Source organism: Pezoporus flaviventris, unplaced genomic scaffold (genome assembly GCF_033815535.1).
Source record: "Pezoporus flaviventris isolate CSIRO_AGI_PZ_B2104156 unplaced genomic scaffold, CSIRO_AGI_Pfla_v1 ptg000041l, whole genome shotgun sequence".
In the NCBI taxonomy this organism is placed as follows: Eukaryota; Metazoa; Chordata; class Aves; order Psittaciformes; family Psittacidae; genus Pezoporus; species Pezoporus flaviventris.
The window spans coordinates 13,456,411-13,469,614 of NW_026892589.1; the positions used below are offsets into that span (position 1 = coordinate 13,456,411).

General features: G+C 38.4%; 1 protein-coding gene across 7 annotated transcripts in view; it reads right to left on the reverse strand.

Moving 5' to 3' along the window:
- HECTD4 (HECT domain E3 ubiquitin protein ligase 4) overlaps nucleotides 1–13,204 on the reverse strand; it is a 71,030-nt gene that overhangs the window by 47,682 nt on the left and 10,144 nt on the right. For 6 of the 7 annotated variants that reach the window (XM_061466418.1, XM_061466416.1, XM_061466420.1 and 3 more), the window contains exons 2-11: nucleotides 11,430–11,947; nucleotides 8,732–8,821; nucleotides 8,255–8,385; nucleotides 6,092–6,200; nucleotides 5,313–5,451; nucleotides 4,225–4,395; nucleotides 3,055–3,247; nucleotides 1,550–1,711; nucleotides 1,341–1,454; nucleotides 74–214 (exon numbers count right to left, since the gene is read on the reverse strand). In XM_061466418.1, coding sequence (XP_061322402.1) covers nucleotides 74–214; nucleotides 1,341–1,454; nucleotides 1,550–1,711; nucleotides 3,055–3,247; nucleotides 4,225–4,395; nucleotides 5,313–5,451; nucleotides 6,092–6,200; nucleotides 8,255–8,385; nucleotides 8,732–8,821; nucleotides 11,430–11,947 — 1,768 coding nt within the window. The remainder of the gene's footprint in view (nucleotides 1–73; nucleotides 215–1,340; nucleotides 1,455–1,549; nucleotides 1,712–3,054; nucleotides 3,248–4,224; nucleotides 4,396–5,312; nucleotides 5,452–6,091; nucleotides 6,201–8,254; nucleotides 8,386–8,731; nucleotides 8,822–11,429; nucleotides 11,948–13,204) is intronic. The other variant, XM_061466419.1, reaches the window with a different exon arrangement.

Genomic DNA, 13,204 nt, shown 5'->3' on the forward strand with positions numbered 1-13,204 from the left:
GTATATTTAGTCTATGATAATGTCACATTTCAATTCCACTTGGTATAAAAGCCTGACCTGTAGGTTTCCTCACCTTTGGGCTCTGTAATGACATGACTCACACCCAGCCTCTGACAGACACAGTGGAATGCCTGGTTCCCAGGATTACACCACTGATCAATGTAGTCATTGGAGCACGTCCATATCATGTTATTCACAGTATCATAACAGGCACCTGAGAAAAGGAAAATATTCTGCATGTCAAATTTTAGAACATTTGTTAGAAAACCAAGCTATTTTCATAGCAGATAGAAAGCCAAAATATTTGCTTTAGAAGTTGCTGTCATGACAGCAATTTAGTAACAGTGCTTTGGAATGAAAAACGTGAAAAAGAGACTCCTTAACAAAGGAATGAAGCAAATGCACATCCCTTTTGATGTTTCGAGGGTAAAACAGCATCTGCTTCAGGTAAATATTCCAGTGCTTGTTATAAGCACGTAACATATGCCATCCCTCCACCACTGATCACACACTGCCACAGTGCACAAACTAAAGGTAGATGAGTCTGGCACCTGATACCAGTAACTTCTAGAAAAACAGAGAAGCAAGCTTAACATTTGGTTTACTACGTTGACATCTAAGCACCTTAGAACTTGTTTTAAAGGCCTTGAGGTAAAAACAACAGCTTTAATAAAACTGACAGTTCACATTGTCCAGCTGCCAACAAAGTTTTATGCTTAGAGACTCATCTCTGGAAAAGCTCAAAGCCTACAAGTCCAAAACAGTACATGGAAAGGGATGAGTGGATTACGGGCAGGACTGTTCCATGACAGAGGCCATTTATCATACTTTAGAAGTTCAAAACTAACCTATTTCTCCACGTTTCAAATGACTGAGGTAAATCTCCAGTATCAGCAGCCAACAGGTTAACATACAATTATACCTACCCATACCTAGCATTTAGAATTTTATAGCTATTTATCTCATGACAAACATCTTCCCAGCCAAGATACATTTATGTGTTTTTAAATATAGAGAGAAGATAGCCAGAACTTTGCAGCACCTGACAACATAAGCAGGATATTAAAAAAATTAATCAGACTTCTTTCAAGATTCTTTTCTGCTGCAGAAAACCCTTTTCTTGAGCTTGCCTGAAGCTGAAGCTGCAGAAGCAAGATACTGGAAACACCTGCAGGGAATTCTGAAGTCTCAAAAATGTTGCATTTACAAAACTTCACCACAGACATGCAACCCCACCACGTGCAAAGCTGCTTACTGCTCAGTAAACCCCACAATTTACAGTCTAAGGGCTGGATATGTCTAGTTCTGAAATATTCTTAGAAAAGAGATCTACTTCTTACCAAGCCCTGGAACTAGAGCACCACGTCCAAGTGAACTTCCTGCAGCATCAATGAGATCTGCTCTGCTTGTGAACTGCCCATCCGAAATGTTGAACACCAAGCTGGAGGCCAGAACTACACAGAACAGAGTCTCCAATCAACTCCTGAGAAGTTTATTGTATTCCAGAAAGGCAAGGACTCAAAACTTGCCACAAATGGGTCCCACTTACTTTTTAAGGATGATAAAGCACTTGTTCCTCCAAAAAGTGAGCGTGTTGCTGAACTGCCAGATCCACCTGGGGGTGGGACCAGCATCACCAAGTACGTCCCACATGTGTATATTGGAGTCTTCCTTAACATCTTCAGTGGCAGCCCACAGCTAGTGTTTGCAGCTGAAACAGTCAACAGAACAATGCAGTATTTCCTTATAACATTAGGAAAATCACAACTACGGGCAGCAAACAAAGCAGTTTCTATTTAGGGCTTCACATAAATCAATATGGAAATTCATTTAAGCTGAATTTTGCTGCATTTAGAAGTTGCTTTAAGAGGTTGTATATAGGGGTGGCCTCAATCCCACACACTCAGCATCAATCCCCAGGAAGATACAAAGAGTTTGCCAGGTTATTTAACTAAAGAGAACAACTTAAACATTTAAAAAGACAGCAAGCTCTTGCTTCCAAACCTGGAAAATTCAGAAACCTAAGTTTCAGTATAAACAAAACTGTTTTCAGAATTCTGTGATGATAAACATATGGAAAGCAGCATCTTAGAGCTAAATAATCTTTTAAGATAGAAAGAGCATTTGAGATTCACTACGCATTTACTATTTTAAGTTCTCCTGCTCCACATGAAACATACACAGTCATAATGATCTAGCTCCTGTGACAGCCCATCAACACTTCTGAGCACTGACTAAAGAATTAGCCAAGAATAACCACTTACTCTTCTTCTTCTGTAGCACTCTAGTTGTTATCTGGCAAAACATAGCCTTTAAAATAGATCTTCAAGCTAATTCTTTGCCAGTTTCCCCTGTAAGCATATCTATTTCCTGTATAATTTATTTCTATGGAAAAACCTTTAATTGTTTGAAACTGAAAGCAAACTCGTACATATGAAGGAAGAAGAGAAGTAATTCAGGATAAACTGAATAAAATCTTGAGACAAATCTTAACGCAGCTCCAGATCATTCTGAAAACCATCAATGCTGTTCATTCAAGATTCCCTAATTAACTTGCGTAGTTTCAGAGAGCCCATAAAAGAATACCCAAACATTGTGCAAATTACCTCAAAAAGGCAAAATTACCTCCCATTTATAACACTCAACTTCCTTGTGAAACAACAGTTTCATTTCCTAAACTGCAGTCTGTTTTTACCTAACAATAAGAAACCCAGTTGAACTGCCAGCAGATAAATGCAGTTATCAGTTTGATACCAGTTTGATCAAATGTGGCACAAACCAGTCCTGTAACTGAATACATGGGGAAAAGTGCTACAAGCATTTTGCCTGGTTTTCATTCTTACACTTTTCTTACAATACCTACAGGTTCCTGCAAAGGAACCTGTAATTCAAGCATTAAGCAAGTACTACATATTTCAAACATTTGTTTTGGGAAAAAATGCAGAGTTTTTATCACATATCTTAAGATATGCAATACGTACTATTAGAGCCAATACTATACGTTAAGAAACAAACCATGAAATGGTACTGAGAGTCAGTAAAACCTTTTCTGACCTGCTTGGTCCTCTTTCAATGTATTGGAGATTGTAGAGCCAGTGAGAGCAGCCAGTGTTGCTGATGGGGAGGCTCTGTACCTCGACAGCCTACTCAGCAGCATCTCATTTATACTCTTTGCAGACTCACCCTCTTTTCTCATTAATATAATTCGTTCCTGTAGAGGATTTGCTATACATATGCCATTTTCTACCTATTCAAATGGAGAAAAAACACTTTTACATACTGAAATCCATAGGAGATGAACTACCTTAACAGTAAAACTGAACACAACAACGTATCAAGTAGGGATAGAAACTTAAACTCTGCTGTCAAAATTTCTTGCAGAAAAGGTGTTATGAAACCTAGACAGATGAGTATGTGTTCTTTGCAACTCTGTGGTTCAATAGAGTGCCTGCTATTTGGTCTGTCCTTAGACAGAACTGCTGGTCATAATCTAAGGTTTATTTATGGAACTCTGCATAAAAGTACTCAACCCTCCTTTATATTTTCTTAGTGACGTTTCACTGGCAAGTTTTGTAAAAGGCCTTGACATCATTTGCCAGACAAAAACCGTAAGTGATTATTTTCTTAGACCACATGATGATGATGCTTCGTTGTCAAATAAAACATACACAAATGCATGCACATATGTGCAAATATACACATACTTAAGCTGACGAGAGAAAAGGGAGTTCAAACTATTGATACACTTCTCCAGACTTAGTATTTTGAACTGCATTTGGTTGTACACTAAACCCAATGACCGTCATACAACATAAAAGACCGTATTAAGCTATAAAATGCAGTGTAAAGAAAACAACTGTATTTGTAACTTGCTGGGCCTGATTAGCTTTTATCACAATGAAGCAGATCCACAATAAACAATGCTTTAAATCCAAATACACTGAATTACTACCCCAGCATAAAACTCAATTGCTAATAATAATAAAATACATTTTATATTACAGTTCATATTGCTAAATATGGTAGCTGTATATCCTCTGAAGACATAATTGAACAATACACCTTCTGTTCAGTTAAAACTTATTTTGTAAACCACATTACAGCTATCCAGATCACACATATCAATATTCAAACCTAATAAGTTGCTTTGAAAACAATGATACTGGATTAAGCAGGAGTGATGCGACTGACTCCAGAGTCAGGGAAAACACATAATTTACTTACTATTAGTTCAAAAATATCCATAAAGACAGAGTGGCCTTTTGGTGTTTTTTCATTGAGGCTTGCAGGAGACCAAATCCAGTAGAAATAGGTGCCATCTGAAGAAAGATGCACGGTTGTCATAGTGCTGCCAACTGGGAAGTGATTTACTGGCATTGGGATTATTTGACAGACCTACGAGACAGAGAGCATCTTAACGGTTCTTATGGTGAAGCTTGTTCTTAGAAGTATTAATAATGTACTTGAAAATAAATAAATCAATCAAGATCAAGTGCAGTTAGTCCAGAAGAGGCTAATTATTGGACTAGTACTACTGCATGTATGTTACGAAGAGCTATGCTATAATGTTTGCCAAATGGATCTACTGCATAAAAACCAGCTTATATATCTAAATATTTAACATATCTAAAAGTAAAAGGATCATCTCTTTGCTAATGACAGCATTACCTACAGTACTATATGGAAAATCTACATGCTAAACAGTTATCTACTTTCTGCAACTTCTCTGAAACATCGCTTGGAACTGAAAGAAAAGGGGAATCCAAACATTCTCAGTATCAGGAAACACACAATAACGCGCATATCCAGTCTTAAAACCATGGCAGGAAAAAACCCCAAACTATCCATTTTTACAAAGGATGACAGTTGTTTATCCACAAAACACAATCAGATCAGAAACAATATCTGAAGTCTGTTACAGTAGAAGAATAATGAGCTGTTCAGGAAGATCATGTTTTCAGCTCAAATCAATGTCCATTTTGCTACTGTTTTGACTGTTTTATAATGTGACCATATGATATTCTACCTCTTACAGTATTATCTTAACACAGTACAGTGTAAGTCTGTATACCCAAACACATACATGTGTGCAAGCACATATATATACACATATTAACACACGGAAACAGAGTAATGTCTGTAACAATTTACAAGTTCTACCATGCAACACTTTCAATGGGGAGTTGAAAAAAGGCAGTTTCACAAAGTAAAAAGAAGAAACTTCAAGGACAAAATTAATTAAAGCTAGAAATGACTGTGACTCATTAAGAATGCTTTGTCACTCTAACTCTGCAATGAACTGTTCCTTTTACCTGAAGGGTATGCTGGTCCACAACCTGGAAAAGGGAGTGAGGCTTATTATCAAAAGAGACGGGCCGATGAAGAAGTTTGCTGTTGCCAAAAGCAACCCACCCGCTCTCCAGCTCCTCATTACGGCAGTACACAAAACCTCTGGCAAAAAAAGTAGGATATTAAAACCCTTCAAAACCCTGTGCTGGTTCTTTTGCTTTCCAAGAACAACTCACAACCACATTCTTGAACTTTGACTGAACTTGAATTCAAGTCGGCATAAGGCAGTAATTTCTGTTGTAAAAGACTTGAGGCATATGAAAGCCTCATGACTTCCAAGCAATAAAGAAGCAAGAAGGTTCAGTGAGTCACATCTGCAGTAATCATTAATATAATGAATGACATAATTAGAAAACAAATACTTACAAATTCAGCAATTGTACAACTATAAATAAAAAGTCATTAAAGTAGGCTATAGTATAACCCTCTCAGCAAAGAGCAAACCCATGTACATTAAAAAACCTGAAATCTAAAATACTAGTGTCCTGGTGCTATATAGTAGCTATTCAGCTAATGCACTTCTTCACAGGAGGTTGGATTAAAAGGCCTCCAGACATCCCTTTCAACCTGATTTATTCTGTAGTTCTAGAGAAAACATACTCAAGAAGAACTTCGGATGAGAAAACCAAACATTAAAATAGGATTTAATGCAAATGCATAACATGCCCCAGACTTCTTACATCTAACATGAGGTTTCCTAAAACAATAACTGCAGAACAGTAAATACTCAACTGCAACTTACCGCAAAGTACCATGTAATCCAGATCCTAATTTGCTTATTCCTCTGCCCACTGAATTAGTTGTGTAAAGATAGAGCCCATCTGCTGCAAGACAGCGCCCTAAGTCTGCATCTGAATTGGGGAGAAAGAACAGAGCGAGACCACCGCTGTAACACACAGGACAAGGAATTCGCCATGGTCATTACGCTGCTGCAGCAGCTTCCACAGCAACTGAAACCCAGCAGATGCTCCTGACAGGTCATTACCAAGGGGTCAGAGCCATTTCTTTAATACTGAATTTATTATTCCATGTTTTAAGAGCTATTTGTGAACTAAGAGTCAAAGTCCATCCTTTTTACAGTATTTCTGTACATTTCCTTCAAGCCTTGCAGGGATGCCCAAGATTACGCCTCACTCACACAAATACTGGAGCTATTTAAATCTCTTACTGTTGCCAAATAAACTTAAGAAGTAGATGCTAGTCACCCAGCTTCATTTTGAGATAATAAATGACATTAGCTCTGCTTTATCATGATTCAAATATACATCATCCATTTCTAAATAATTTATTTTTCCTGTGTTGTGTTCTCATTTCACTATTAAAGACCCATCTTTGAGTATTACAGCCCAAGCTGTTGTAAAAAAAACCCACTGAGTTTGAACTTGCTTTTACTGCACACTATTCTAAACTGTAACTACAGTAGGAACTGACTATGACACCCAACCATGCTCAGGAACACAGGACTGCTCAAATAAAGTAATTTCAGGGGGAAAATTCCTTCACTTAAATCGGAAGCAACTTAAGCATTTGCTATTAAATGACTTCAGGATGATGCAAAGGAGCAGAAGACAATTATCTTCTGCTTTTGTAACAGGTAATGCTGTTCAGAACTCAGAACTGGCAGCAAGATGAAATGCAAGCAAGACTTCTGACTGTGCAAGCCCTCCTGCTTGGGGCTGCTGGTAGAACACATTGTGAGGAAGGAATAACCTAATATTGAGCCTTGATCTAATTTCTGGTACAACTCCGCTTTTCTTAAAGCAGACCCTTCCATCTCTGAACACTGGTAAATTAAGACAAACAGTATTTGAAACACAGGTTTGTTGCTCACAGAGTAATTATTAACAATCAAGATGGAACTCAAGTTCAGTTGACCTATTTAAGTTCATGAAACCTGAACAGCCAACAGGGAAAGCAAAAAGGATCTTGTCGCTCTCACAGCAAGAAAGCATCTTCAAAACATAGATGTCAACAATAAATTTGTAAATAGCCTAAAATGACAGCTCAGACTTGTAAATTCCTATGGCTTGCATTAAACTTTATGAGATGACATCAAAGCTTGAACTAATACGTTTATAATAATGTGAACTTTCTTAATTTTCAATGATAACCAGCTACTCAATACAGCACAGGACAAAGAAATTACTTACTGAGGGACTAATGGGTGGGTAATACCCAAACTCAGTCTGACCTCTGCAAAACTCCCCCTGAAGGAGTGACTGTACAGGGTGACTGTACCTACAGCTTTTGATTGTTTCTTCCAGCCTGATTACTGGACAACTTAACATAGCACCTGACCTTCAGCAAACAAACAGCAACGCTTTCAGAATCCCATTATCTTGTAATTAAAAACCTGAAACATTACACCATATTATCACTGACACACTAGACTTGAGATTTAGCCTCTTTATTTTAATACAAAACAGGGTATTTTTTTCTAGCTGATCCCCAAATGAACTTTCAAAAGCAAGCCAATCATTCACAAATCCTAACTGGATATAATAATCTAAGTGACTGAGAACGGGTATGGCAAACCAAACTATTTAATCTAACTATTAACTGGGTCCACGTTTTCAAAGCTTCAGTTCTGAATGCGCAGACTAAGACAACAAACTCTTTCTTAGGCAGTTGCTGCTCTCCCTTCGGCAGTTGCTGCTCTCCCTTCTCATCATATATCAGGCTTCAAGGTATCAACATGCCTGTAATGTCCAGTTCTCCCTAAAGATGGTACTTCTAAACCTTCAGCTTTCAGTTATTTGCCCTGTGCTACACTTGCTTTTACATCCAACAGGAAAGGAGAAATCCTTTTCCAATTCTAAAGCTTTACATTAATTTTTAAACAAATATCCCCAATAAAAGCATCCTGACCTCTCCTGCTAATATTGACAGTGATGGAGTAATTCACCTTTACTTTCACTGCTGGAACTACTGTTGGCATCGGGTGCAGGTAACATGTCTTCAAAGCCCCAAGACACAATATGCTTCCCACCAAGCAAACAAGAGGGTGATCCAGGTCCTCCCTCCAAAAGCAACAACCTTTAAGCAGAAAATAAAATAAGATGCATAGAGAACAGTGATAGCAAAGATTGGCTAAATCAAAAATTAAGATGAAGATATATTTCGAGCAATTGCTCTGTCAGAGTTCATTTAAAGGAATCATCAGTATTTGATTAAAAAATAAGAACACCCAAGAAACAATTAGTAGATACTTTTAGATTTGACTTCCTAAAGTCCTTCTGCAATGAACTAAATTTTGACCTTTCCTAGAGCTCTCAATAACTCTAAGGCCTTTTAATCACATTGAAAAGACATTCATCTGTAAATGCACTCACATTTTCACACCTGATGTGAAAGTGCTACAGTTTGAAAAGTTGCTACAAACCTGTATAATACATCAGCCACAGGCAAGGATCCCAGATCAGTCTGTTTCTGTAATAGATGCACTGTGTGAACAAAGGTTTTCAGCGACCCTCTAAAAGGATAAGAAAAACATGAATTAAAGATGTCTATTGAAACAAGACTGAATGCACACAGACAACAGCATCTATGTAGAATATCATATCCAGTACCATAAGGAGAGAACATCCAAGATATGTCATCAAGCTTCTTTCCTAATTTGCATTTCTTTTCTGGATGATTTTCATTCTTTTATAGAGGAAGTGAAAAGAGGAAGAGAGGGTAACACAAAGGAAGAATGTTGGTGAATTGCTTGTCTAAATCATGTTCTCTTTTCAGAAGAGGGAGAAGCACTGTGTGAGTAGGGAGAGCAGGCAACCATAGGCTGTGTCATAAACAACATGTAGGGCGAAGGCAATGTGGGCACATGATAAAATACCTCAAAACCTTGCCTCTATTACAGACAGCTACTTCCAATATTTCTTGGAGCTGATTAAATGTATTTAGATCTCCAAATACAATCTGCAGGTCTTCCTGGGGCTGAGCCAAAGTGTTAGTAAGAGCTGCTGCAGACACAGCCAAAGAACAGCTTTCTTGACTAAAATAGAAAAGACCAGACTAATTAATTGATTAGCAAGCTTCTGATTCCTTTTGCTTCCAAACATGTATTTGGAAGCTTTTCCCTTCTGAAGGGATATATTTAAACGCATATAAGGTACGTTGTAAGTATGTAAGACTAGATACTTCCAAAAACAACATTAAACCCAAGTAGAAGTTGTTCCTAATCTTGCCTAGAAGTGTGTTGCTTTAAAATTTTATTGTGGCATTCACAAACATATGGAGTTTGTAACTCTAATTAGAATTCTTCTTCATTCATGAAGTTGAACACTTTTTTTGGCAAACCTGTGAAACCTGTATGTTAATACAGTGGGAGATGACTGGGGTTTTTATTAGAAATAAAGAGAGGTAGAGGTCTTCAAAAAATATCTTTCACAGATTCTGTTCCAAAGGTCAGGGTATTAGGAAGAAGTCATTCTCTGAAAGACGTGGTGGTGTTATTTCCAGGCATAATAGCCTAACTGAATAAGAGAACCTTGACTGCATCTTAGGCGTGACAGTAGCCAGTTATGAATCGGTTTCTTCAGAAGCATGACTGATCAATTGAAGGGATCTTTTCCACGCACTCTGCTGAATACAGCCTTTTGCTTGCTGTCACACATGGCCAGTCTTAGCTCCTTAACATTCCTCCTTCATGCCCCCAACCCTTTTTTTCCACTGCCATTTTCAGCTGTATGCTTTCACTGATAAACCTCATCCCAGAGAAAAGTAACACTGAAGACTTTCAAGCACATCAATAAATTATTTAAAGCAATATTTACCCTCTTGTTTTATTCTTAGGAATATGAAGCACCCAAGATTGCAAATACGAATCTCAATAATAGTCTCATTTTGCAGGCTTTTTTCTTTATAATGGTACCCAACATGACTTACATATTTAAAAGAAAAATTTAAAGCTTTCAAAGGTGAACAGAGCACATCGGAATATCACAATTCTGTAAGCAATGCAAGACAGATTTCCAAAGAAAATATAAGATCAACCTTCATTTCAAAAGCTCTATTTGAAATTTAGCTCTTTTACAGATTCAGCTGCAAAAGAACATCCCATACTTCCTAAAAATTGGCATCTGGGGAAAAAATTAATGAGATTGTGTTTATCAAATCCAATTTATCTGAGCTATGTTCAAGTACATTGCCTCTTAGATAAGGCAGTTGTCAATGCAGAAGAGTTTGCCACGAACTGTAGATTTCTCATCGACTTCATTAGAACAAGCACACTAGAAATTGAGTGTTTTACATTTGAATAAACCCATTTCTAAAGCAAATCATGACATCTCCTGAGAACTTCAACATCTTAAATCAGAGTTAAACTTGACAGACAAGGCTGCAATCTAAGAAACATTAAAGCTGGATTTTCAAAAGGCTACTAGTGATTTTAGACTCACATTCATACAGTTTTCAGAGCTAAGTTTTGTGTATTCCTCCTCCTCTCCCCAAGCCCCATCCCCTAAAAAGAGTAAGCTTTTATTAAAAGCAATTACAGCTACTTCATCCTCAATAACCTGATGCTGTGCTAAACCCATGCAGGGCACACAGCATTGTTCAACCTATGCTGGTCAAACTCTTCCCTGGCAACAAAATGGAAAAAGGCCTCCAGATGTTTAATAGGCAAGACTGAAATCAAATCTGAACCTAATTACCCTGAAACTTGGCAGGAATGTCTTCTACAGCCCAATGAAGGTGAAAAAGCTACAGGATTAATGGGGCAGTACAAAGAGAAAAATGGGGCGACTTTCCTCCATGATAAAAACATTTGGAACCATTCCTAGAACAGATCACTGCAGTAGAAGCAGTAATATGCACAAGAGGCATTCCCAATCTAGATAATTCTGGTTTTACATATGCTAGACACATGCCAAAAAAAAAAAAAACAAACCCACAATGCTTAGCTTATCAGTTCCACCCTTTCCAAATCAAAATCTAAATATTAGAAAGACAAAGACTAGTGAAAAAAACAAAAACTAGTATCAGCGGTGTGGTCACATCATATTTGGTTCTTATGGTTAAACATAACCACTTACTAACAGCACCACCCACACCACGTCACATCAGTACAGCTTCCTTACCTTGCACAAGCCAAGGCAACTAGGGCAGCAGCAGCGTTTTCTTTTTGCTTATATGGAATCTGTTGGCCTGACGCAGAAGTGTCTTCCAGCCAGGAGCACAGCAAAGACTCTATCCCGTTAAGACAGTCAGCTGGTTCCTTAGTCAAACTCAAAGGCTGGCAGTCTCGAAGGCAATTCAACAGCACCTCAGCAGTTATGTTACAGAGAGAAGGGTCTGTTCTACTTTGAGACTGAATGAGGGGAAAGACCAACAGAAGCCCCATCCGTGAAGTAAACGGCGCCTGTTCAGGCTGTTGTAACAAGCCTTGCCGCTTGAGCAAGGCCAGAGCTTCTTCATCCCCTGAGCTCTCCCGGTCATGCTGCTCTTCCAAGGCAAGCTGGCGCTGGGCATTCCAGAGTCCACGCAGGGCATTCAGGCGGTATTCCAGCAGCCGAGCATAAGCATTGCTCTGGTTTCCACACACCGACCGCAAGCGCTCAGCCAGCTCCGTCGGATTCTTGGTCTCAAATGTTAGTATCTGAAAGGAGCGAAAAAATTGGTATTTATATAGGTTTTAATTTTCTGAATGGGAAAAAAGTAGTAACATATGGACGTAGTATGATTTCTAGACCAGCTCTCCTCTCCAACAGATTGTGGGATATTTTGCTTTACATTTCTGGGCATGAATAAACTTAAATCAGAGGCCAAAGAGCATGCAAGTGGTATGGAGACTGCTACTGCTGAGTCAGCGCTGCCACTGAAGCCCGGGCTTGAGAAGTGCTGACAGAGATTTGCAAATCGCGATGGTAAACCAACAGTAATCTAGATTGTAAAGAAAAATACAGACAAAACAGTAACTTTGAAAATAAAGACTTGCCTCCCCAAAGCTTTTTCTAAAACCAAGAACTTCAAAAGGACTAAGGGGGTGGAGAGTCCCAGGGGCCCTCCTACAGAAACTAACAGGTCAAGAATATTCTGCAGTAAGAATGCATATGTTCTAGCTGGAGAGCTTTTCAAATCAACCAACCAATCAGTTCTCTAAAATGGAGTAAGACTTTTGTTGTTTTCCCCTGTTTTTTTCCCCTCAATTTTATCATATCACACTTAGCTGCACCTTTCTTAAAATACTTCCAGCTGCTGCCATAGCTTAAAAAAACTAAAAGTCTCATCGTCATCACTTCAGACAGAAGAAAGGGGCCTTTTTGGCACTTCTAAGTAAAACTGGAGACAAAGCTGGAACAACGGAAAACAAATAAATCATAACAGAAAGACACATTTATGCATTAGTAGCCAGCTTGGGACTTGAAAGAACTCACAATTTTAAGTAATTTACAGACAATTTTTCTCCCTACAGCATAGAACAACAGCCGAGATAGCAAAGTCACTGAAGCAATTGCAACCTCAAGGAAAATAACGAGCCAAACATTTTCCAGTACTTTGGATCCAGTATCCAAAGGGCTTCTGCCTGCACATGCCTCATCTCATCCACCAAACACACTTTCTTTGTCCCATCTTCGCACTGTAAAGCTGTCCCTTTCCTGAGCTTCATTACAAAAGAAAAGAAAAAAGGGAAGGGGAACGTGAAAGATCAAGAGATGCAAAAGGAAATTTCGTACAGGGTTGTTCGGTTTGGAGTTTTTCTTTTTATTGTAGGCAATGGTCACACAGAATACGAAATAGATGTTTATGTCTAATTGTAGAATTTTGAAGCTTAGTAAAATGCTCCAGGCCAACTCACATCTGCCACTTCAACAAACACCCTTCCTGAAGTCAGTGAAACAGCTTTTCAGTAGAA